Genomic DNA, 27,110 nt, shown 5'->3' with positions numbered 1-27,110 from the left:
TACCTGGTCATCAGATTCAGAGACCTCCTCCCTCCCTTGAGGGTCTTGGGTGGTGTTAAATAGTGTTTGATAGGGAGGCGATAGTGTTTGAGGGAGGCGACCTAGAAGTTCAGGAGGGATGGAGACAGGTCCCTGCTCGACCTTTCAGGCAACACCCCCCCCTACCGGCCCCACCTTCCCAGGTGCCCTTATGTAATAGATTTGAGGCCCTGGAGCTTGAGAGACCGGTGGGTGAGGACGAGGTAGAAAGTCTATCCAGGAGGATGCCTAGGGCGAGGAAGCCGACTCCACGCCTCAAGTCTGCCTCCACCAAGAGAGACAGAAGGGTGATCGTAGTAGGCGACTCCCTTCTCAGGGGAACAGAGGGCCCTGTTTGTCGACCTGACCCTACCCGTAGGGAAGTCTGCTGCCTCCCTGGGGCCAGGGTCAGGGATGTTGCCAGGAAGCTTCCCAACCTGGTTTGCCCCTCTGACTACTACCCTCTTTTGATAGTCCAGGCTGGCAGTGATGATATTGATGAGAGAAGCCTGAAGGCTATCAAATGGGACTTTAGGGGACTGGGACGGTTAGTGGATGGAGCGGGAGTACAGGTGGTGTTTTCATCTCTTCCTGCAGTAGCAGGGAGGGGTACCGAGAGGACACGGAAAGCCCACCTGATTAACACGTGGCTCAGAGGCTGGTTCCAACACAGAAATTTTGGGTTTTTTGACCATGGGGCGCTTTACTCGGCACCCGGCCTGGTGACCGCAGACGGGTCCCTATCTCTAAGGGGAAAACGGATCCTAGCCCAGGAGCTAGCAGGGCTCGTTGAGAGGGCTTTAAACTAGGTAAGAAGGGGGATGGGGCTGAAATTAGGCTTGTTGGAGCTGTGCCAGGGGGAACAATGGCAAAGCCGGGGAAGAAGGCAATGGCCCAACTGAAGTGCATCTACACTAATGCACGCAGCATGGGTAACAAACAAGAGGAGCTGGAAGCCATCGTGCAGCGGGAAGGCTATGACTTGGTTGCCATCACGGAAACATGGTGGGACCACTCTCATGACTGGAGTGCTGCAATGACTGGCTATAGGGTCTTCAGAAGGGACAGGCAGCACAGAAGGGGTGGTGGTGTGGCTCTCTATATTAGAGAGTGTTTAGATGTTGAGGAACTTGAGGCTGGGAATGATAAGGTTGAGTCCCTATGGGTTAGGATCAGAGGGAAGGCCAACAAGGCAAGCATCCTGGTGGGGGTCTGTTATAGACCACCGAACCAGGATGAGGAGACTGATGAGGAGTTCTACAGGCAGCTGGCAGAAGCCGCGAAATCGTCAGCGCTTGTTCTCGTGGGGGACTTCAACTTCCCAGACATATCCTGGAAGAACAACACAGCCCAGAGAAAGCAGTCTAGGAGGTTTCTGGAGAGCGTGGAAGATAGCTTCCTGTCGCAGCTGGTTAGAGAGCCTACCAGGGGAGATGCCCCGCTAGACCTTCTGCTCACAAACAGTGACGGACTGGTGGGAGATGTGGTGGTCGAGAGCTGTCTTGGGCAGAGTGACCACGAAATGGTTCAGGTCTCTATTCTTGGAGAAGTCAGGAAGGGGACCAGTAAAACCGCTGTCTTGGACTTCCGGAGGGCCGACTTTGAGCCGTTCAGGACACTGGTTGGCAGAGTCCCTTGGGTTCTGAAGGTTCTGAAGGGCAAAGGAGTCCAGGAAGGCTGGGCACTCCTCAAGAAGGAAATCTCAATGGCTCAGGAGCAGTCTGTCCCCACGTGCCCAAAGACGAACCATCGCGGAACTAGACCGGCCTGGCTGAGCAGAGAGTTGTGGCTCGAGCTTAGGAGAAAAAGGAGGGTTTATAATCTTTGGAAAAGAGGGCGGGCTACTCAAGAGGACGATAAGGATGTTGCGAGGCTGTGCAGGGACAAAATTAGAAAGGCCAAAGCTCATCTGGAGCTCAATCTGGCTACTACCGTTAAAGATAACAAAAAACGTTTTTACAAATACATCACCACAAAAAGGAGGACTAAGGAGAATCTCCATCCTTTACTGGATGCGGGGGGAAACTTAGTTACAAAAGATGAGGAAAAGGCTGAGGTGCTCAATGCTTTCTTTGCCTCAGTCTTTAGCAGCAAGACCAGTTGTCCTCTGGATACCCAGTACCCTGAGCTGGTGGAAGGGGATGGGGAGTAGGATGTGGCCCTCATAATGCACGAGGAAACGGTTGGTGACCTGCTACAGCACTTAGATGTACGCAAGTCGATGGGGCCGGATGGGATCCACCCGAGGGTACTGAGAGAACTGGCGGAGGAGCTGGCCAAGCCGATTTCCATCATTTATCGGCAGTCCTGGCTATCAGGGGAGGTCCCAGTCGACTGGCGGCTAGCAAACATGACGCCCATCTACAAGAAGGGTCAGAGGGTAGACCCGGGGAACTATAGGCCTGTTAGCTTGACCTCAGTGCCAGGGAAGCTCATGGAGCAGATTATCTTGAGTGTCATCACGCGGCACTTGCAGGGCAACCAGGCGATCAGGCCCAGTCAGCATGGGTTTATGAAAGGTAGGTCCTGCTTGACGAACCTGATCTCCTTCTATGACCAAGTGACGCGCTTGGTGGATGAGGGGAAGGCTGTGGATGTGGTCTGCCTTGATTTCAGTAAGGCTTTTGACACCGTTTCCCACAACATTCTCCTCAAGAAACTGGCTGCTCGTGGCTTGGACTGGAGTACGCTTTGTTGGGTTAAAAACTGGCTGGATGGCCGGGCCCAAAGAGTTGTGGTGAATGGAGCCAAATCCAGTTGGAGGCCGGTAACTAGTGGAGTCCCCCAGGGCTCATTGCTGGGGCCGGTCCTCTTTAATATCTTTATCGATGACCTGGATGAGGGGATCGAGTGCACCCTCAGTAAGTTTGCAGATGACACCAAGTTAGGTGCGTGTGTCGATCTGCTCGAGGGAAGGAAGGCTCTGCAGGAGGATCTGGATAGGCTGGACCGATGGGCTGAGGTCAACTGTATGAAGTTCAACAAGGCCAAGTGCCGGGTCCTGCATCTGGGGCGTAACAACCCCAAGCAGCGCTACAGGCTGGGAGATGAGTGGCTGGAAAGCTGCCCGGCAGAGAAGGACCTGGGAATACTGGTTGATAGGCAGCTGAATATGAGCCAGCAGTGTGCTCAGGTGGCTAAGAAGGCCAACAGCATCCTGGCCTGCATAAGAAGCAGTGTGGCCAGCAGGTCTAGGGAGGTGATTGTCCCCCTCTACTTGGCTCTGGTGAGGCCGCACCTCGAGTACTGTGTTCAGTTTTGGGCCCCTCGCTACAGGAAGGACATGGAGGTGCTTGAGAGAGTCCAGAGAAGGGCGACGAAGCTGGTGAGGGGTCTGGAGAACAAGTCTTACGAGGAGCAGCTGAGGGAGCTGGGGTTGTTTAGCCTGGAGAAGAGGAGGCTCAGGGGAGACCTCATCGCTCTCTATAGGTACCTTAAAGGAGGCTGTAGAGAGGTGGGGGTTGGTCTATTCTCCCACGTGCCTGGTGACAGGACGAGGGGGAATGGGCTAAAGTTGCGCCAGGGGAGGTTTAGGTTGGATGTTAGGAAGAACTTCTTTACTGAAAGGTTTGTTAGGCATTAGAATGGACTGCCCAGGGAGGTGGTTGAGTCGCCATCCCTGGAGGTCTTTAAAAGACGTTTAGATGTAGCCCTTAGTGATATGGTTTAGTGGAGGACTTGTTAGTGTTAGGACAGAGGTTGGACTAGATGATCTTGGAGGTCTCTTCCAACCTAGACGATTCTGTGATTCTGTGATAGGCCTAAGACAAGACCCAGCACAGTGCTGCAAGCTATCTTTCTCCTGCATTACCAGGGTCAGGACATAAGACTCACAAACATTCTATCAGGTGTTTAGAATTTTGTACTTGTTCAGGGGTGAAGTTCAAAACTATTGGAGAAGGCAACCATGACAGATACCTGCCTATATCCTCCCACACACCTTGCCACCTGCCACCACACTGTTTCGGGACAAATTCCTGGGTAAGATTTCTAAACAATCGACTAATCTTAGAGGGAAGAGGAAACCCGTTATTCAGAATTAGAAATAGCAATATATGGGTTACACGTGGATATTCAAAATACTCAAAAACTGTTGTAATTAGCCCACTGTGAAAGAAGGAGGAGGTACCATTCCTGATATTATTCATAAACTGACTTCCAGATGAGGAAAGGAAGGCAGTGTAATTCTCTAAAAGTGCAGAGGCTGAATGCCAGGTTAAACTCAAGGCCAGTGCTTGACAGCACAGCGAATTAAAAAAAATGAACACAGATAATAGCACATCCTTGGATCAGATATAAAGGAGAACATGACACAGATTACATGACACGTGATCAAACAGGCAAATATTAACAGGACACTGAACATGGTGACTAGCAAGTAAGTGTGTTAGTTGTAAGAGTTTTAATCAATTCTATTGTTATTTCAACCCTTCGTGCCCTGTTGGGCGCCAAAAAAGACTGGTGGTTTTACCTTGCTAGGCAGCTGAACTCCACTACAACTGCTCTCTCACTCCCCCTCCTTAGAAGAGGAGGGGAAGAAGAAAAGGAAAGAAACAACTCATGGGTTGAGATAAAGATAATTTAATTAAAGAAAAAATAATTATTAAGGAAAAATTATTATTAATTGAACAATTTAACTAAAGAGAAAAAAGGGAAAGGGGAAAAGGGAAAAAAAAAACAACAAGCAAAGGCTGTGTGGAAGTGCAGAGGAAAGAAATTACTCTCTACTTCCCACAAATGAGCGATGCTTGACCACGTCCTTGAAGCAGGGCCTCAATGCACATAGCCGGTGTTCGGGAGGACAGACGTTTTCACAAGAGCCCACCCCTCTCCCCTTCTTCCTTTTTCCACCTTTTATTGCTGAGTGTGACATCATATGGTATGGAATATCCCTTTGGTTGGTTTAGGTCAGCTGCCCTGGTGATGTTCCTTTCTCACTTTTTGCCCACCCCCTATGAGAGTTAGAGAGAGTCCTGATGCTGTGCCAGCACTGCTCAGCAGCAGACACAACACTGGTGTGATACCACTGCTGTTCTAGCTCCAAGTGGAGAGCACAGCACTGTATGGGCTGCTGCAGGGAAAGTTAACATCCCAGCCAGACCCAGTACACAGGATCACCTAGAGCGCGCGGCACAGTGTTGCATCCAGGTGGGTTTTGAATATCTCCAGAGAAGGAGACTCCACAACCTCTCTGGGAAACATGTTCCAGTTGTCTGTCACCCTCACAGTAAAATATGTTTTCTCATATTCAGATGGAACTTCCTGTGTTTCAATTTGTGCCCCTTGTCTTTTGCCCTGTTCCTGGGCACCGCTGAAAAGAGTCTGTCTCCATCGTCTTGACACCCTCTCCTCAGATATTTATATATAAATATCTATATATATCTATATATATAAACATAAATATAAATATCTATAAAATATAAATATTATATATATATATATATATAATATATATATATATATATGCCAGTCTTCTCTTCTCCAGGCTAAACAGGCCCAGCACTCTCAGCCTCTCCTCATATGATAGATGCTCCAGTCCCTTAATCATCTTCGTAGCCCTCTGCTGGACTCACTCCAGCAGTTCTAAGTCCCTTTTGTACTGGGGAGCCCAGAACAGGACACAGTACTCCAGGCGAGGCCTCACCAGGGCTGAGTAGAGGAGGAGGATCACCTCCCTCGAACTGCCGGCAACACTCTTCCTAATGCACCCCAGAATACTGTTAGCCTTCTTGGCCACAAGGGCACATTGCTGGCTCATGGTTAACCTGCTGTCTACCAGGACTCCCAGGTCCTTCTCTCTGCAAAGCTGCTTTCCAGCAGGTCAGCCCCCAGCCTGTACTGGTGCATGGGGTTATTCTTCACTAGGTGCAGGACCTTGCACTTGCCCTTGTTGATCTTCATGAAGATCCTCACCGCCCAACTTTCCAGCCTGTCCAGATCCCTCTGAATGGCAGCACAGCCCTCTAGGGTATCAGCCACTCCTCCCAGTTCTGTGTCATCAGCAAACTTGCTGAGGGTGCACTCTAGTCCATCATCCAGGTCACTGATGAATAAGTTGAACAACACTGGACCCAGTACTGACCCCTGGGGGACACCGCTAGCTAAAGGCCTCCAAGTAGACTAAGCACAACCCTCTGAGCTCTGCCATCCAGTCAGTTCTCAGTCCACCTCATTGTCCACTCATCTATCCCACAGTTCCTGAGGTTGCCTATGAGGATGTTATGGGAGACAGTGTCAAAAGCCTTGCTGAAGTCAAGGTAGACCATGTCCACTGCTCTCCCCTCATCTACCCGGCCAGTCATCTCATCATAGAAGGATATCAGATTGGTTAATCATGATTTCCCCATGGTGAATTGATGCTGACTATTCCTGATCACCTTCTTATCCGCCACATGCTTGGAGATGACCTCCAGGATTAGCTGTTCCATCACCTTTCCATGGATGGAGGTGAGGCTGACTGGCCTGTAGTTGCCTGGGTCCTCCTTCTTGCCCTTTTTGAAGACTGGAGTGACACTGGCTTTCTTCCAGTTCTCAGGCACCTCTCCTGTTCTCTACAACCTTTCAAAGATGATGGAGGGTAGCCTAGCAGTAACATCGGCCAGCTCCATCAGCACTTGTGGTTGCATCCCATTGGGGATGCACCATGGATTTGTGGGTGTGAAGTTTGTCTAAGATATCTCTAACCCGATCCTCCTTGATCAAGGGAAAGTAAATTATTATTATTATCTAACTACTGTGTCTATCCTTCATCCTTCTCCAAAACACCCAGCAGCAGCCCTGCTGGAGGCAAGACACTGCAGGACACACTGCCCCTCCAAACACGCACAACAGTGCCCGCTGTGTCTTTCATGGAGGACTTAAGGGATCTGGTCTTAAACAGGGCAAGCAATCCTTCATACACAACACCTTTCAACTCATTCCTCATCCATAAAGAGGTGATTCTTCATTCTGTGGCACAAATATGCTTTTTTCTAGGACACATGCCAGTACAGGTGTTACACCAGTTCCTTGTATTTTCCTGCTGCTGGTCCAGTCCAAGGCAGATGTCATAATAAATATCAAGTTACAGACTGGGATTTTGGCATGCATTAAAGGAAGGACTGATCTGAGGGATCCTAAAAGTCAGTTATATTAACACAGTCTGAGAAACAGATTGGCCTGAAAAAAAAAAGGCATTGATCTATTTCTTGCTCCAAACCCTACTGTCCAGAAAAAGGAAAGTGTTTACAACTGCTTTTCTTCTTAGTTGGAGTGCATCAGTGTGACGACTGCTCTGTAGCAACCACGTGTCTCAATGCAGGCTTACTTTTGCAGAGAGATGCTCAGTAAAAGCAAAGAATCTGTTCTTCACATACCCAGCACTATATTGGACTGATGCAAGTATATACAAGGAAAAATATCAATCATTTCAAAGAAGCTGAAAAATGGATTTTACTTTTTAGCATCTGTAGGAAATACCACAGTATGTACCAGCCATAACAAGATTAATATTGAAATGCCTTTAGAAATGATGCAACAGAAAAGCCAAGAATAAATGTTAGCAAATACCTCTTCTTTTTTCTTCAATGTAGATTCGAATTCCTGTATTGTCTGGTTTAATTCTGTTTTATGTGTGTGGACTACATTGGCTTGACTGCTTACACATTCTAGCTCAGTTACCTGTTGAAATTAGAAGCAACACATACAGAATTAATTGCAACAATTTCAAGGCACTGTTACTTTTTTGCATAAATAGCTGCATTTGAAATATACCCTTAGTTCTGTGTGACTTATGTTGATTAAAACGTTGAAGGTGTTCTTATGAAGTCAGTACAAAATCCCTTAACATATTGTTTTGCATAAAATTGTTGCCATGATGTCTAATGGTTACTGTAATATCTTGGAAACAATACATTTAAAATGTTGCAGGCTGAAAAGAACACTAATTAAAAATTATACTTAATAAGCTGAATTACCATTTCAGAAACAGTAATGTCTAGATGATTAAACACAGATATAACCTCTCCATCTGACACTGTTTAATGCTTCACCATCTTAATCAACTAAGCCACAATGCTCACCTACTTCCTTTTAGCAAGTCAATTAACATTTCACAGCCTCAGTTTCTGACTCGGCATCAACTCTACTGCCAACTTCTTACTGCTAGTTTCAAATCTTACCTCTCAAAGCCAACAGATAATAGCACAATTTGTATTCATTTGTACAGTTCCTCTTTATTAGAAGGCAGCAAACACTCTCCACGTGCACTTGGATAAGATAAGATACATGGCAATGGTATGCCTTTTTATTTTTATTATTTTTTTAATTGAAGAGATGTTAATATACTGTCATTCACAAACAAATGGTCATGTAAAAAAGCTTATACACCAAAGAAATAGAATCCATGCATCTACACAGAGTCTACAACATGAGTCTACGCAGAAAAGTCTTTGTTCATGTACCTCTCAAATTACAGATCAAAATATTTGAGAACTCTTACACTGTATGTCTATGTGGACATCTGCACTAAAATATTTTTGATTAATAACAAACTGTTAAAATATTTAAAAATACTTTAATTTCTTTTTCCGCAGAAGATATGTGCCTATCATTCTTAGTATATAGTCTTCAACAGAGATGCATCATCTACCTAGAGAAATTAACAACTCTGGCCCCCAAACTCCTCAAGCATATTTCTGCGCTACCCAATTCTCCAGTGAAAACTGTTAGGTCTCCATTTCACTTCCTTAGAGAAATAGCCCCCGAGGGAATGTATTCTCCAGGACAATTTTCTTTCTTAGATAAAAGAACATCACAAGGAATCAAGGTTGGTGCCCTCTACCATCAACGTAGTCTAGCCAGTGAAGCCACTGTGATGCCAGTAATTTCAGACTCTGAACTATTTGTAAGCTCAAAAGGTAGATTACTGAGTGCAGGGAGAAGTCAAGCAAATGCCAAGATGAAATACAAGAAAATTGAAACAAAATTCCAATCAGCTTTTCCTTTCTGAGTCACAGGGCATGAACTACCCCTGTTTAACAGCCATGACTAGTTGTCCTAGTTTCAGTTAGGACAGAGTTAATTTTCCTCCTAGTAGCTGGTAGGGTGCTATGTTTTGGATTAGGATGAGAAGAGCGCTGATGACATGCTGATGTTTTAATTCTTGCAGAGCAGTGTTTACACCAGGCCAAGGACTTTTCAGCTTCTCGCTCTGTCCTGCCAGCGAGCAGGCTAGGGGTGCAGCAGGAGCTGGGAGGGGACAGACCCAGGACAGCTGACCCAAACTGGCCAAAGGGGTATTCCATACCATCTGACGTCATGCTGAACAATATATAGGGGTGGCTGGCCGGGGTGGGGGGGCCGGCTGCTCGGGGATAGGCTGGGCATCGGTCAGCGGGTGGTAAGCAATTGCATTGTGCATCACTTGTTTCGTACACATTATTATTAGTAATACTATTATTATTATTATTGTTATTATTATATTCCTGTCTTAATAAACTGTCTTTATCTCAACTCACCGGCTTCACTTTCCCGTTTCTCTCCCCCATCCCAGAGAGGGAGGGGGGAGGGTGAGCGAACAGCTGTGTGGTGTTTAGCTGCCGGCTGGGTTAAACCACAACACTAGTCTAGTTTGTTCTACTGGAAATCTGTCATTAGACATTTTTGTATATCAGGCTTACAAATGGAAAGACACTGAAATTACAGCAATTCTTGGGAGGGATAAGAGGAATTAGGGAAAAGGAGAATGTCAACACCAAGAACTATTCTGTTTGATGGAATTGCCTAGAAAGGAATATCTGTGCTTGTGGCAGAAAAGAAGTAATTGCAGTTTGTTCAGTTTTATATATCATTGAGCATTATGATTGCAATCTTAGATCATTTTCTCAATTTGCTAAAATTACACAGAAATATATCTATTTATATATTTTTTTTGTGACTACTACCAATTGTAACTGTTACAGTATTCACCACTGTAATTACACAAACAAGCAGAATTGTGACATAACCACTTGGATAAACCTGTCTAAACAGTGTCTGAATTAACATCTATATACAGCAGGAATCATAAAGTCAAAGAATAATTTTGGCTGGAAGGAAACTCTGGTGGTCATCTGGTCCAGGTCCCCTGCTCAAAATAGAGTCCATTTTGAAGCCACATTTGATTGCTTAGGGTCTTGCCCAGTCAAGAATCCTTCACCTTCCAGCAAAGCTGCCACACGTGTATGCATGTTCGTGTATTTCTGCCCTGGGCACAACACAAATTCTGCCACTGTTGAGCTCTAGTTCAATCCTAAATTTTGCTGGAACTGTCAACGTCATCCACCTTCACCCTTTCCAAAGTTTAACCTGTTAAACATTTCCAGGTTTTTCTGCTGAACTATCTTGAGTTAGAGGCAGAAGCCTCTGTGAATCCAGGGTCAAACCCTCTCCTACCTGTTGTAAAAGAGTGGAACATTATATGGTAACCTCCAAAAAGGGAAATCTTTCTTTAAGATTAGTAATAGAGATTAATAATGGCAATGACAGGGTTGAATGTTTATGGGTAAGAATCAAGGGGAAGGCCAATGAGGCAGATGTCCTGGTGGGCATCTGTTAAATACCACCTAACAAGGCCAAAGAGGCAGACAAAATATTCTACAAACAGCTGGGAGAAGTCTCGCAATCACTAGCCCTTGTTCTCATGGAGGACTACAACTTACCAGATGTCTGCTGGAAATACAACACAGCAGAGAGGAAACAGTCTAGGAGGTTTCGAGAGCGTGTGGAAGACAACTTCCTGACAGCTGGTGAATGAGCCAACTAGGGACCGTGCCCTGCTGGACCTTTTGCTCGTAAATAGAGAAGGACTTGTAGGTGATGTGAAGGTTGGAGGCAATCTTGGGTTGTGGTGGTTTTACTCGGGTGGGCAGCAGACCTCCACCTCAGCTGCTTTCTCACTCCCCCTCCTCAAAGGGAAAGGGGGAGAAAATATGATGCAAAGGGCTCAGGGGTTGAGATAAGGACGAGGAGATCGCTCGACAATTATCATGACGGGCAAAACAGACTCAGAGTAGAGACATAGTAAGATTTCTTGCCTAATACAAACAAGCTAGAGAAGCGAGAAACAAAGGAAAGAAACCAAAAACGCCTTCCCCCCATCCACCCTCTTCTACCTCGTCCCCCCAAGCGGTGCAGGGGGACAGGGGAATAGGGGTTGCAGTCAGTCTATAGCGCTTCGTCTCTGCCACTCCTTCTCGGTCACTCTCTTCCCCTGCTCCAACGTGGGGTCCCTCCCACCGGATGCAGTCCTTGCTGAACTGATCCGGCGTGGGCTTCCCACAGGCAGCAGCTCTTCAAGAACTGCTCCAGATATGGGTCCGTACCACGGGGTCCATCCCTCAGGAGCAAACTGCTCCAACCTGGGTCCCCCACGGGCAGAAGCTCCTGCCAGGTCACCTGCTCCTGCATGGTCTCCTCTCCACGGGCTACAGGTCCGGCCCGGAATCTGCTCCGGCAGGGGTCCTCCACAGGCCACAGTCTCCGTCAGTGCAGGTCCACCTGCTCCACCGTGGTCTCCTCCACGGGCTGCAGGGTGGAACCCTGCTCCACCGTGGTACTCCATGGGCTGCAGGGGGACAGCCTGGTTCACCATGGTCCTCACCACAGGCCGCAGGGGACTTCTGCTCTGGCGCCTGGAGCACCTCTCCCCCTCCTTCTTCACTGAAGGGCAAAGGAGTCCAGGAAGTCTGGACACTCGTCAAGAAAGAAATCCTAAAGGCACAGGAGCAGGCTGTCTCCACATGCCGAAAGATGAGCTGACACCAGAGAAGACTGGCTGTGGCTAGAGCTCAGGAAGAAAAAGAGGGTTTATGACCTGTGGAAGAAGGGGCGGGCCACTCAGGAGGACTACAAAGATGTAATGAGGCTGTGCAAGGACAAAATTAGAAGGGCCAAAGCCCGACTGGAGCTCAATCTGGCTATTGCTGTTAAAGACAAGAAAAAAATGCTTTTTTATAAATAAATAAATAAGAAAAGGAGGAATGATGAGAATCTCCATCCTTTATGGGATATGGGGAGAAACAGTGACAAGAGATGAGGAAAAGGCTGAAGTGCTTAATGCCGCCTTTGCCTCAGTCTTTAGCAGCAAGACCAGTTGTTCTCCACGTACTCAGACCCCTGAGATGGTAGATAGGGATGGGGAGCAGAATGAAGCCATCGTAACCCACAAGGAAATGGTTAGCGACCTGCTACACCACTTAGATATATGCAAGTCTATGGGGGTCAGATGGGATCCACCTGAGGGTACTGAGGGAGTTGGGGGAAGTGCTCAGCAAGCCCCTTTCCATCATTTATCAGCAGTCCTGGCTATCAGGGGAGGTCCCTGTAAACTGTGATACACACAAAAATTTATTTCAGAAAAATTTTATAACAATTATAGAATAAAAAATGTTGGGTTTAAAATAATTTAAAACACCTTAAAAAGCAAACAATGAATATCGCATGAGCCAAAAGACCCATTTTATCACAGTGAATGAGAATAATGGAAAATAGAAGGGTACAATATAATGTAAAATCAAAGGATGTTTATAAATTAAACATGACAAAGTTCAACCTGTGAAAAAAACTGCCATAAGAAGTCAACTAATAAATAGTATTAGCAGAAAAAATATTACTTTATTTATTAAAAAAGGAACCTATTTATGTAAACAAGGCCTTTTATAACACTATTTATATAAAGAGGGAACTAAAGATAGAAATAATAAGCTAAAGTTTACTAAACAATATGTATTACTTCCCCCCACCACCACACTTGACAAAGAAATCTGATGTGGCTTGCAGATAGATGACTCCGGCACCAAAATCTGTGTATATACCTGAAGTACATAAGGAGTGAATACTGCAATTACATTATATACAGACCACATAATATATTATTAAATTGAACTAAACTTAGCAGCTAGTGTTGGAAGTACAGTTCTTCATTTTAGAAGCTGGCCTATTTTGTACAATTTTTGATCGTATAAGTGAGTGTACTCTTCTAATGCATACATATTCACATTCTTCTTTTCCAGTGGGCAAGATGCTGTGACAGCCAATTTTTGCATGGAAAACAACAGCTACATGGCAAATGAACATGAAAACTTTGTTCCTCCTTGAAATCAGCTTGTCCACAAGTATTTCTAAAAATCCAATCTATTCACCTTTCCTCAACAAATTTTGTTCTGGATAGATTTTTTTTTTCTTCTGAAATGGCAACAGATGAGAGTTGCAGCACAGCAAATTCCAATTAGATATTAGAATCATAGAATCATTAAGGTTGGAAAAGACCTTCAAGATCATCTGGTCCAACCATCACCCTACTACCAATGTCATCTACTAAACCATGTCTCTAAGCACCACATCCAACCTTTCCTTAAACACCCCCAGGGACGGTGACTCCACCACCTCCCTGGGCAACCCCTTCCAATGCCTTTCTGCACCTCGAGTACTGTGTTCAGTTTTGGGCCCCTGAAAGACATCAAGGCCCTGGAACATGTACAGAGAAGGGCTACAAAGCTGGTGAAGGGCCTGGAACACAAGTCTTATGAGGAGCTGCTGAGGGAACTGGGGTTGTTTAGTCTGGAGAAGAGGAGGCTGAGGGGGAGACCTTATTGCTCTCTACAACTACCTGAAAGAAAGTTGTGGGGAGCTGGGGGTCGGCCTCTTCTCACAGATAACTAGTGATAAGACAAGAAGGAATGGCCTCAAATTGCACCAAGGGAGGTTTAGGTTGGAAATTAGGAGACATTTCTCAGAAAGAGTAGTCAGGCATTGGAAGGGTTTGCTCAGGGAGGTGGTGGAGTCACCGTCCCTGGGGGTGTTTAAGGAGAAGTTGGATGTGGTGCTTAGAGACATGGTTTAGTGGCTGATATTGGTGGTAGGGGGATGTTTGGCCCAGATGATCTTGGAGGTCTTTTCCAGCCTTAATGATTCTATGATTCTAAATTCTGTCCGAATGTACAGGGATGGGATCAGGAAAGCCAAGGCAGTGACAGAACTAAACTTGGTGAGGGATGCAAAAAATAACAAGAAGGTGTTCTACAGGGTAAGAAATAAAGTTGTGCTTTAGCAGTGTAAAATTCCACTAACCTTAAATATTCAAAACTGATTGTGCAGGCATGACAGTGGCATAGCAGTAGGGAAAATGTTAAGCAGATAAGGGGAAGGTCCCGCTGTCCCAAAATAAGGAGGATAGCTAAAAAAAACAAGACGAGCAGTGCAAAATCAGTCAAAACAAAAAGTCATGGGTCCTCTAGTCACGAGAGAAGAAGGAAAAAAGGAAACAGAAATTAACAGTTGGTCAAATAAAAATGTACATATATGGTATGGTAATGAGAGTCAAGTAGTTTATGAACCTGTAGTACTCAGCCAATGAGGAAAGAGGGGAGGAATCAAGTGTCGGGTAATAGGAAATATAAGGTTATAATATACGTTTGCTTTGCGCTCCTGCTTGCAGGATGCCCGCCACTGCAATCGCAAATAAAAACGCTACTTCACTGAGATCCTCGCCTGAGCCTGTGTTGTTGATTACAGATTGTTTCTCACAACAGGTACACTGGCCACAAAAGAAAGGCTAAGGAGAGTGTATTGCATCTGACAAATGAAGATGGAGAACTGGTAACAACAGATTTGGGGCCGGATGGGATCCACCCGAGGGTACTGAGAGAACTGGCGGAGGAGCTGGCCAAGCCGATTTCCATCATTTATCGGCAGTCCTGGCTATCAGGGGAGGTCCCAGTCGACTGGCGGCTAGCAAACATGACGTCCATCTACAAGAAGGGTCAGAGGGTAGACCCGGGGAACTATAGGCCTGTTAGCTTGACCTCAGTGCCAGGGAAGCTCATGGAGCAGATTATCTTGAGTGTCATCACGCGGCACTTGCAGGGCAACCAGGCGATCAGGCCCAGTCAGCATGGGTTTATGAAAGGTAGGTCCTGCTTGACGAACCTGATCTCCTTCTATGACCAAGTGACGCGCTTGGTGGATGAGGGGAAGGCTGTGGATGTGGTCTGCCTTGATTTCAGTAAGGCTTTTGACACCGTTTCCCACAACATTCTCCTCAAGAAACTGGCTGCTCGTGGCTTGGACTGGAGTACGCTTTGTTGGGTTAAAAACTGGCTGGATGGCCGGGCCCAAAGAGTTGTGGTGAATGGAGCCAAATCCAGTTGGAGGCCGGTAACTAGTGGAGTCCCCCAGGGCTCATTGCTGGGGCCGGTCCTCTTTAATATCTTTATCGATGACCTGGATGAGGGGATCGAGTGCACCCTCAGTAAGTTTGCAGATGACACCAAGTTAGGTGCGTGTGTCGATCTGCTCGAGGGAAGGAAGGCTCTGCAGGAGGATCTGGATAGGCTGGACCGATGGGCTGAGGTCAACTGCATGAAGTTCAACAAGGCCAAGTGCCGGGTCCTGCATCTGGGGCGCAACAACCCCAAGCAGCGCTACAGGCTGGGAGATGAGTGGCTGGAAAGCTGCCTGGCAGAGAAGGACCTGGGAATACTGGTTGATAGGCAGCTGAATATGAGCCAGCAGTGTGCTCAGGTGGCTAAGAAGGCCAACAGCATCCTGGCCTGCATAAGAAGCAGTGTGGCCAGCAGGTCTAGGGAGGTGATTGTCCCCCTCTACTTGGCTCTGGTGAGGCCGCACCTCGAGTACTGTGTTCAGTTTTGGGCCCCTCGCTACAGGAAGGACATGGAGGTGCTTGAGAGAGTCCAGAGAAGGGCGACGAAGCTGGTGAGGGGTCTGGAGAACAAGTCTTACGAGGAGCAGCTGAGGGAGCTGGGGTTGTTTAGCCTGGAGAAGAGGAGGCTCAGGGGAGACCTCATCGCTCTCTATAGGTACCTTAAAGGAGGCTGTAGCAAGGTAGGGGTTGGTCTATTCTCCCACGTGCCTGGTGACAGGACGAGGGGGAATGGGCTAAAGTTGCGCCAGGGGAGGTTTAGGTTGGATGTTAGGAAGAACTTCTTTACTGAAAGGGTTGTTAGGCATTAGAATGGACTGCCCAGGGAGGTGGTTGAGTCGCCATCCCTGGAGGTCTTTAAAAGACGTTTAGATGTAGCCCTTAGTGATATGGTTTAGTGGAGGACTTGTTAGTGTTAGGACAGAGGTTGGACTAGGTGATCTTGGAGGTCTCTTCCAACCTAGATGATTCTGTGATTCTGAGATGTGGAGAAGGCAGAAGTACTTAGCAACTTCTTTGCCTCGGTCTTCACTAGTGGTCAGACTTCCCACATCACTCGAGTGCCTGAATCTCTAGGTGGGGCTGGGGGAACAGAGTCCCTCCCACTGTAAGAGCAAGTTTTGGACCTCCTGATGCAACTTAACAACTACAAGTCTATGGGCCCTGATGACATGCACTGCAGGGTTCCGAGGGAATTGGCTGATGTAGTCACCAAGACACTCTCCAACATATTTGAAAAATCCTGGCAGTCAGGCAAAATCCCTGGTGACTGGAAAAATTGAAACATCACTCCCATTTTTAAAAAGGAAGACACAGGGATCCACAGAACAGTTAGCCTCACCTTTGTGCCTGGGAATATCACGGAACGGATACTCCTGGAGGCAACATTAAAGCACATGCAGGACAAGGTGGTGATTCGGGACAACCAGCATGGCTTCACCAAGGGCAAATTCTGCCTGACCAATCTTGTGGCCTTCTATGATGGAGTGACTGCACCAGTTGACAAGGGAAGACTGACCAATGTCATCTACCTGGACTTCTGTAAGGCTTTTGATATGGTCCCACATGACATCCCGATCTCCAAATTGGAGAGATGTGGATTTGACGGGTAGATCATTCAGTGGATAAGGAGTTGACTTGAAGGTTGCACTCAGAGAGTGGTGGTCAAGGTCTCTATGCCCAGGTGGAGGCCGGTGATGAGTGGTGTACCTCGGGGGTCTGTCCTGGGACAGGTACTGTCTAATATCTTCATCAGTGACATGGACAGTGGGATAGAGTGCACCCTCAGCAAATTTGCAGATGACACCAAGCTGAGTGGTGCAGTTGATACAAGAGAAGGAAGGGATGCCAGCCAAAGGGACCTGGACAAGCTTGAGAAGTGGGTCCACATGATCCGCATGAGGTTCAACAAGCCCAAGTGCAAGGTGCTGCACCTGGGCTAGGGCAATCCCAGGCATGAGTACAGACTGGAAGAAGAACTCACTGCGAGCAGCCCTGCAGAGAAGGACCTGGGGGTTCTGGTGGATGAAAGGCTCGACATGAGCCAGCAGTGCGTGCTTGCAGCCCAGAAGGCCAGCTGCATCCTGGGCTGCATCAAAAGAGGAGTGGCCAGCAGGTCAAGGGAGGTGATTGTCCCCCTCTACTCTGCCCTTGTGAGGCTCCACTTGGAGTACTGCATCCAGGTCTGGAGCCCCCAGCACAAGAAGGATGTTGATCTGTTAGAACAGGTCCAGAGGAGGACCACAAAGATGATTGAAGGGCTGGAGCACCTCTCCTATGAAGAAAGGCTGAGAGAGCTGGGGCTGTTCAGCCTAAAGAAGAGAAGGTTCTGAGGTGACTTTATTGTGACCTTTCAGTACTTAAAGGGGTCTTATATAAAGAATGGAGAAGGACTCTTTACTAGGGTAGATAATGATAGGACAATGGGGAATGGTCTTAAACTAACAGAGGATATATTTAGATTAGACATTAGGAAATTCTTCACTGTAAGTGTAGTGAGGCACTGGAACAGGTTGCTCAGAGAAGTTATGGATGCTCCATCCCTGGAGGTGTTCAAGACCAGGTTGCATGGGGCCTTGGCCAACCTGATCTAATGTGTGGCAACCCAAGCCATTCTATGATTCAATGATTCAATGATTCTATGACTCTATGATTCTATGATCCTTTTCCTCTGCACAACTTTCCAGCCACTCTGTCCCAAGCTTATAGCGTTACATGGGGTTGTTCTGACCAAAGTGCAGGACCCAGCACAGAAGAAAACTGTGGGAGACCACGTCAAAGGCTTTGATGAAGTTTAGGTAGACTACGTCAACAGCCTTTCCCTCATCCACCAGGCGGGTCACCCGGTCATAGAAGGAGATGAGGCTGGTCAGGCAGGACTTGCCTTTCATGAACCCATGCTGGCTGGGCCTGATCCCCTGGTTGTCCCGCATATGCTGCGTGATTGCATTCAAGATGACCTGTTCCATCACCTTTTCTGGCTGACAGACCTGTAGTTCCCCGGATCCTCCTTACGACCCTTCTTATAGATGCGCGTCACATCAGCAAGTCTCCAGTCATCCGGGACCTCTCTGGTTGACCATGACCGCTGATAGATGGTGGAAAGCAGCTCAGCAATCACATCCACCAACTCCCTCAGTACCCTCGGGTGGATCCCATCTGGCCCCATGGACTTGTGACAGTCCAGGTGGAGCAGCAGGTCTCTAACTGTTTCCACTTGAATCGTGGGGGATTTCTTCTGCTCCCCGTCCCAGACTTCCAGGTCAGGAGGCTGAGTACCCCAAGGATAACTGGTCTGACTAGTAAAGACAGATGTACAGAAGGCATTGAGAACCTCAGCCTTTTCCTTATCCTCAGTAGTCATGTTCCCCCTTGCGCCCAGTAAAGGATGGAGATTCACCATGGCTCTCCTCTTGCCATTAATATATTTATAAAAGCATTTTTCATTATCCTTAACCATAGTGGCCAGGTTGAGGTCGTGCTGGGCTTTGGCCTTCCTGACTTTTTCTCTGCATATGCTGTCAACTTCCTTGTATCCCCTCTGAGTTGCATGTCCCCTCTTCCACTGGACATAAACTCTATTTTCCTCCCAGAGACTCAGCAAAAGTTCCCTGTTCAGCCATGCTATGAACATGGCATGGAAGCATGGAAGGAGGATGGCTGAAAAAACTTTTGTGTGGATTAGGATTCTCACTGTGAGGATGGCTTGCTTCCTTACTGCAATTTACATTGACAGTAAGCATTGTAATTATTATGTTTTGTATATTATTTGCTTGTATCAAATCTATGCTAACCTGGGTGTTGATTTGTCAAGTGCTCATGGTGTCTGGATGGACTGAAATAGAGGTGCATCCAGGTGGAGAGGAAAAAAAAATCAAACAAAAGGGATACCCCCAGGATCGACTTTATACGAACATGATTTGGATCTGGAATTGAGTGACTATAGTCATGGGTTGGATAATGTGGAGGAGAGTCAGACTTGTTAGTGTCAGTGATAAGCACCAGTCTTGGGCAAAGGGGAATTGAGCAGCTTGTTCTTGTTTATCTCATACAAACTTTGTGGATGGAGGTCTGCAAACTTGGTGAGAGGATGCTCAAGGAGCCAGTCCTGTGTTGGCAGGATGGCCCTGTTTTGGCAGCAGAACAGAATCTTGAGGGCCACGGTGCCCAAGTGAAACCTTTTGCTCCATTATGTATAAAATGATTGTTAAAGTTCACAGCCCTGAATATGATAATGACCCTAAAGAAGTACATGGTAAACATTTATGACTGTAGTATTCAACACTTCACCCAAATCACGCGAAACATCACCCCAGGGAGGGGATAGATAAGGTTAGGACATAAAAGACTGTTAGGAGTCAGTGTTAAAAAAAAAAAAAAAGTTAAAAGAAGTTATTGTTAGGAAAAAAAAGTTAGAGTTAGGAAAAAAGAAGAGCTGGGGGCAAAAAAAGAAGAAGAAATAAACGTGGAAGAGGCAGTTGACTGACTGTTCCTTCTCCTCCACCGAGAGGGATGTCTTCTTGGTAAGCTCTGCACCTTCAGCTGTTGGTGAGGAATACCCAGGATAGCCTTTTGCTAGCACTATTATCATATATTAGTGCTACTGCAGTAAATATACTTATCAACAGTAATTCCGAATCTGTTGCCTTACTAAATACATTCAACTTTGTGAAACTGTCTCAGTGAAAGTCCTTGGCAGGGCTCTGAAACAGACAAACATTGGACTACAAATATTGTCAACTTTCTGAGACTGTCTCAGTGAATGCTCTTAGCAAGGCTATTGAAACAGGTAAATGTTGGACTACAACTATTTTCCAATGAAGCATTGTACTTTTGATGAGGTATCCTATAGTAATTCTGCCTTGGTTTGGGCTAGGATAGAGTTAATTTTCCTCCTGGTAGCTGGTAGGGTGCTGTCTTTGGGATTTAGGATGAGAATAATGCTGATAATACATTGATGTTTTAGTTGTTGCAGAGTAGTGCTTACACTAAGCCAAGGACTTTTCAGCTTCTCATGCTGCCCTGCCAGTGGACAGGCTGGGGGTGCATCAGGAGCTGGGAGGGGACCGAACCAGGACAGGTGACCCAAACTGGCCAAATGGATATTCCATACCATATGAAGTCATGCTGAACCATTAACATGAGGTGGCTGGCTGGTGTGGGGAGGACTGCTCCTCAGGGACAGGCTGGGCATTGGTCAGCGGGTGGTGAGCAATTGCATTGTGCATCACTTGCTTTGTACAATCTATTATTATCATTATCATTATTATTATTTCCCTCCCTTTTCTGTCCTATTAGCTGTCTTTATCTGAACCCATGAGCTTTTACCTTTTTTTCTTTTCCAGTTGTCTCCCCCATCCCACTGGGAGGGGGGTGGTGGAGCAAAAGTGTGTGTAGTGCTTAGCTGCCTGTCAAGTTAAACCACAACACATGCCCAGAGAGCCATAGATAGGCACAGAGTATTCCTATATTTTGTGTTAGATTTCAGCAAGCCATGAGGTCACAGATTACAGGAAGACTTAATACAAGAATGTAAAAGTGATCATAAGAGTGCAGTGTAGATGATCTCATGTTATAAGATTTTGTGTTCCCTCAGAAATACAAAATAATTGCAGGGAATTTGCTTGGCAAAGGTTATGAAAAATAATTAGCTATTAATGAATGTAGCTACAAAGACTTAGTTACTACTTTTGTTAACTCTAGTATCAGGTGCATGCAAAGTGTCATGCAAAATTTTTTTCCTATATTCATTAATTGCATTTGCTAATAACAGATTTTAAACAGGATAAGAGTAAGAGTGAGAAAAACATCAAGAAAAAGAGATCTACAGCAAAGCCTTGGTCATCTTGTCTGGTTGGATTACCCCACAACAGGCAGGCAAATAATTCAGTTGCTGTTGTTCTGTGATAGTTTTCTTTTCTTTGTTGTATCAGAACTGTACTGCCTCAGCTTTGAAACAGAAGTTCTTAGTACATTTTATTATAAAGAATGCTACCTCATTATGTCTGTATTTTAGTAATGAGTTCTTCACTGTGAAGTATTTGGTGGTCAAATCCACCTGAACTTCTGCACTATAGTAATAATAAGGTTATAATTTAAATAATTTTATAAACAATGACTACTATCATTCATTCACAAACCTGGAGCACAAGTTAGAACTTCCATCCTTCCAAAGGAGAAAATTAAATGAAAAAGTAAAATGAAAATCTCTCCCTATAAAAACACATGAGACAAGTTTGTGCATGACTGGAAAAATTTTCAAGCAAAGCAGATTTTTGTCAGCAACCGTCAATTTCTTGAAATGAAAAGCACTTTAAAAAAAGCACCAGTTTAATTACACTTGATGCATTCCATCCAGCCAGCTATTACACAGGCAGTTAGAACGCATAAGAAATTGTCATTCTTCTCTATAAACTCATGTGGCTGTGTTGTGGTTTAACCCGGACAGCAGCTCAGCACCACACAGCCATTCGCTCACCCTCCCCACTCCCTCTCTGTGGGATGGGGGGAGAGAATCAGGAAAAAAAGTGAAAGCTTATGGCTTGAGATAAAGACAGTTTATTAGGACAGAAAAGAAAGGAAAATAACAATAATAATAATAATAGTACTACTAATAATAATGTGTATGAAACAAGTGATGCACAATGCAATTGCTCACCACCCGCTGACCAATGCCCAGCCTATCCCCGAGCAGCTGGTCCCCCCATCTTGGCCAGCCACCCCATATTAATTGTTCAGCATGACGTCAGATGGTATGGAATACCCCTTTGGCCAGTTTGGGTCACCTGTCCTGGTTTGGTCCCCTCCCAGCTCCTGATGCACCCCCAGCCTGTCCACTGGCAGGGCAGCATGAGAAACTGAAAAGTCCTTGTCTTAGTGTAAGCACTGCTCTGCAACAATTAAAACATCAGCATGTTATCAACATGATTCTCATCCTAAATCCCAAACACAGCACCCTACCAGCTACCAGGAGGAAAATTAACCCTATCCTACCCTAAACCTGAATAATATCCTTGCCTTATTCCATACCATTTAAGTCATGCTCAGGTTCCATACATTCCAAAACATTAAGCACCACCATTCATATATGTATATAAAATGTCCACTGAGTTTGTTTAGTCCATGACTTCAGGCTCCATCTGTCACAGTAGTCTTTCAGGGCAGAAGAGATGGTGTGTGATGTTGAATCATAGCACGCTGAAGCCCGTTCTCGGTCCATCACATCTCTGTGCTTGTCCATTTCTATCAAAATTCTTTCGTCATTATCTGTGTGGCTGTTACTGTAATACCATTAATAGGACATTGACATATAGTAATCATGGTAGTGATGACATACAGTATTATATAATAATTAACATACTACAATTCAACTCATGGGCTATTCTCACCCAGTATTAAATCCTCTTGAGGTACACACCGGACCTCCCCATTCTTTTGCATTACCCACCAAGTGCACCCAGGTCCCTGAGCAAAAGCAAACCCACGAATGGGTTTGCCTTTTCTTGAGGCAGGAGTAGCCCAGACTGTCTTCCCCAGCATGTTTCTTACGTGCACTACAGGAACTTTATCCCCTTCTACAGTGCGTAACAGGTTTGATTGGGCAGGTCCAGCTCGGTTGGCAGATCCCCTAGTATTGACTAACCAGGTGGCCTTTGCCAAATGCGTATCCCAATTTTTGAATGTCCCAGCACCCATTGCTTTCAGTGTAGTCTTCAACAGTCCATTGTATCATTCAACTTTTCCAGAGGCTGGTGCATGATAGGGGATGTGATACACCCACTCAATACCATGTTCTTTGGCCCAAGTGTCTATAAGGTTGTTTCGGAAATGAGTCCCGTTGTCTGACTCAATTCTTCTGGGGTGCCATGTCGCCATAGGACTTGCTTTTCAAGGCCCAGGATAGTGTTCCGGGCGGTGGCATGGGGCACAGGATATGTTTCCAGCCATCCGGTGGTTGCTTCCACCATTGTAAGTACGTGGCGCTTGCTGTTGCGGGTTTGAGGGAGTGTGATGTAATCAGTCTTCCAGGCCTCCCCATATTGATATTTCAGCCATCGTCCTCCATACCAAAGAGGTTTTGACCGTTTGGCTTGCTTGATTGCAGCACGTTTCACAATCATGAATAACCTGTGCTATAGTGTCCATGGTCAGGTCCACCCCTCGATCACGAGCCCATCTGTATGTTGCATCTCTACCTTGATGGCCTGAGGTGTCATGGGCCCATCGGGCTATAAATAATTCACCCTTCTGTTGTCAGTCCAGGTCCACCTGAGCCACTTCAATCTTAGCAGCCTGATCCACCTGCTGGTTGTTTTGATGTTCTTCAGTAGCCTGATTCTTGGGCACATGAGCATCTACATGGCGTACCTTTACAACCAGGTTCTCTACCCGGGCAGCAATATCTTGCCACAATGCAGTAGCCCAGATGGGTTTGCCCCTGCGCTGCCAGTTGTTCTGCTTCCATTGCTGTAACCACCCCCACAGGACATTTGCTACCATCCATGAATCAGTATAGAGATAGAGAACTGGCCACTTTTCTCATTCAGCAATGTCTAAAGCCAGCTGAATGGCTTTCACTTCTGCAAACTGACTCGATTCACCTTCTCCCTCAGCAGCTTCTGCAACTCGTCGTGTAGGACTCCATACAGCAGCTTTCCATCTCTGATGCTTTCCCACAAGACGACAGGTCCCATCAGTGAACAGGGCATATTTCTTCTCATTTTCCGGTTGCTTGTTATACAGTGGGGCTTCTTCAGCACGGACCACCTCCTCCTCTGATGATATCCCAAAGTATTTGCCTTCTGGCCAGTCCATAATCACTTCCAAGAATCCTGGGCGACTGGGGTTTCCTATTTGAGTCCGCTGAGTAATCAGTGCAACCCACTTACTCCATGTAGCATCAGTTGCATGATGTGTAGAGGGGACCCTTCCTTTCAATATCCAGCCCAGTACCAGCAGTCAAGGTGCCAGGAAGAGCTGTGCTTCACTACCAGCAACTTCCGAAGCAGATCGAACTCCTTCATATGCTGCCAATATCTCTTTTTTGGTTGGAGTGTAGCAGGCCTCGGATCCTCTTTATACCCGACTCCAAAACCCTAGGGGTCGACCTCGAGTTTCCCCAGGCTCTTTCTGCCAGAGGCTCCAGGTGGAGCCATTCACATTGGCTGCAGTGTACAGCACATTCTTTACATCTGGTCCTGCTCAGACTGGCCCAAGGGCTACTGCATGAACTAACTCCTGTTTAGTTTGTTTAAAGGCTTGTCATTGCTCAGGGCCCCATTTGAAATCATTCTTAAGGGTTACTTGATAGATTTGGCTTACAATCAGACTGTAATTGGAATGTGCATTCTTCAAAACCCCACGACACCTAGGAAAGTTTGTGTTTCTTTTTTGCTAGTTGGTGTAGACATAGCTGTTATTTTATTGATCACATCCATTACAGTGATGTTGATCACATCACTGTAATGCCATCAAGCTATAAAGGGCCAGAGCCCATCTGTATCTCTGGAGTGACAGGGGGATCCGAGCAGTTAACTGTATTGGAGGCTGAAGTGAGCGTAACTGGGTATGAGTGGCAAAAGCACCCTACTGTGACCGGCCCGGATGCTCCGTGCATCCTTGGCATAGACTACCTCAGAAAGGGTACTGGTGAGGTTTTGGCATAGCTGCCTTGGAGACAGAGGACATTAAACAGTTGTCTACCTTGCCTGGTCTCTCAGAGGACCCTTCTGTTGTGGGGTTGCTGAGGGTCGAAGAAAAGCAGGTGCCAATTGCTACCTCAGCGGTGTACTGGAACTTCAAGATCCTTGTCTTCAAGTCAGTCTAGATGTAGGACAGCCCCAACAACGTGACATTTCTCCAGGTTTCTCAAATCAAGGGAATTCTTGGTATTCTTCCAGACCTCCAGGTTAGATGCAGCCTGCTGAATTTCTCCACTTCAGACCAGCATGATTCTTGTTCGTGCGACTACAAACAGCCTCCACTGGGACAGGATCAGCACAGGCATGAAAGGACCCTACGAAATTTGCAGGGTTTGGCTAAGTGCAGTTGCCATACCTTATTTCATATTAGAGAATACAGCATATCATAGAATAATAGAATCATGTAATCATAGAATGCTTTAGTTTGGAAAGGAACTTAAAGATCATCTAGTTCCAAACCCCCTGCCATGTGCAAGGATTCCACCCACTAGATCAGGTTCCCCAGGGCCCCATCCGATCTGGCCTTGAACACAAAGAATCATCGAATCATAGAATATCCGAGTTGGAAGGGACCCACAAGGATCATCAAGTCCTATTCCTGGGTTCCCAAAGAACCACACACAAAAACATAATAAAAAATCAGATCAAGTGTCTGAAAGCATTGTCCAAATGCTTCCTAAACTCTGGCAGGCTCGGTGCCGTGACCATTTCCCTGGGTCACCTTCCCTGGTGGCTCGACCACCTTCTCAGTGAAGAACCTGTTCCTGATATCCAGACTGAACCTCCCCTGTCGCAGCCTCAGGCAGTTCCCTTGGGTCCTATCAGTGGTCACCAGAGAAGAGATCAGCACCTGCCTCTCTGCTCCCCCTCATGAGGAAGTTGTATACCGCAATGAGGTCTCCCCTCAGTCTCCTCTTCTCCAGGCTGAACAAACCAAGTGACTTCAGCTGCTCCTCATATGTCTTCCCCTTTAGACCCTTTACCATCTTTGTTGCCCTCCTTTGGACAGGGACAGTTTTATATCTAACAGTTTTATATCTAACAGTTTTATATCTTTCTTATACTGTGGTGCCCAAAATTGCACACAGTACTCGAGGTGAGGCCGCACCAGTGTAGAGTGGGACAATCACTTCCCTTGACTGGCTAGCAATGATGTTCTTGATGCACCCCAGGATACGGTTGGCCCTCCTGGCTGCCAAGGCACACTGCTGGTTCATGTTCAGCTTGCTGTTGACTAAAACCCCCAGATCCCTCTCTGCAGGGCTGTCTTCAGCCTCTCGTCGCCCAGTCTGTACATATAACCAGGGTTGCCCCTTCCCAGGTGCAGAATCCAGCAGCATTTGAGCTGTCATTTCTGCCCCCATTGTGCTCTCATTTCTGGTTTGCCAAATTACTTCTGCAGAATTCAAAGTGAAGGGAATAGGATCCTGCCCCTCCTGTATGAATGCAGGAACAGATCTTTATTTGCATCTGATGAGCTTCATTCGATGTTCAGTTTTCTTTGAGTGCAAGGCTGAAAGGAAGCTGCTGGTCTTTGGTACATGTGGAAACTACAAGAGGGTTCTTTAAAATTACAGATCTCATGTAAAGTTTGTATGAGATTAAATGCAAGAGGAATTGAAGTGTAATGCTCTGGAGAAGGTCCTGAAACAGCTGTGATGCAGCTGGCATAAAATTAAGAGTGGAAGCTGGCAAATATGTCCTGTTTCTCAGCTCATATAACTTCCTGCAACAAAACCCTCTGCAGAAAAGGAACTACTACAAAAGAAAGAATTCCCTAACTGAGAAACCCTGTGTGCTTTAAAATAATCATTAATTTCCTAAAGATTTCCCAAAGATTTACCTAAAGCCCCAAGAATAAGCTTGTTTTACTTAAAAATGAGCCATTACAGTCACCAGTGCTTCCATCGCAAGGATCCTGGCTGTTTGCCTTGACTTACCCGCTTATGAAGACGTTCTGCTTCCTCCTGATATGCAGCGAGCTGTTGTTTCCATTGTTTTACATTGGCAGTGGATTCCAGAAGGGCTGCTGTGAGCTTAGCATTATTACCTTTGAGCGCGGCCAGTTCTGCCTCCCAATGCTTGCTGACCGTCGAACTGCACAGACAGAATAAGAATGGTCAGTCTTCAAATCTCTTCTATTTTTTTCTTTAATCGTATAATTTTTTTTTTTTTTGAGAATTCAAAGGGCTCACAAGAACTGCTATAGCCCA

At 46.2% G+C, this 27,110-nt stretch overlaps 1 protein-coding gene across 8 annotated transcripts in view; it reads right to left on the bottom strand.

Annotated features, from left to right (window-relative positions):
* Nucleotides 1-27,110, bottom strand: part of LOC308184948 (homer protein homolog 1-like) — a 163,671-nt gene that overhangs the window by 16,389 nt on the left and 120,172 nt on the right. For 2 of the 8 annotated variants that reach the window (XM_080572493.1, XM_080572492.1), the window contains 2 exons: nucleotides 26,838-26,994; nucleotides 7,567-7,677 (listed from right to left, as the gene is read on the bottom strand). In XM_080572493.1, the coding sequence (XP_080428619.1) occupies nucleotides 7,567-7,677; nucleotides 26,838-26,994 (268 nt within the window). Of the gene's footprint in view, nucleotides 1-7,566; nucleotides 7,678-10,005; nucleotides 14,213-15,453; nucleotides 22,477-23,731; nucleotides 25,212-26,837; nucleotides 26,995-27,110 lie in introns of those variants that run through there. The other 6 variants (XR_013943054.1, XM_080572495.1, XM_080572496.1 and 3 more) reach the window with 6 other exon arrangements.

The sequence above is a fragment of the Anser brachyrhynchus genome (genome assembly GCF_964034855.1).
Source record: "Anser brachyrhynchus genome assembly, chromosome: W".
Lineage (NCBI taxonomy): Eukaryota > Metazoa > Chordata > Aves > Anseriformes > Anatidae > Anser > Anser brachyrhynchus.
This window is presented reverse-complemented; position numbering and strand designations above follow the sequence as displayed.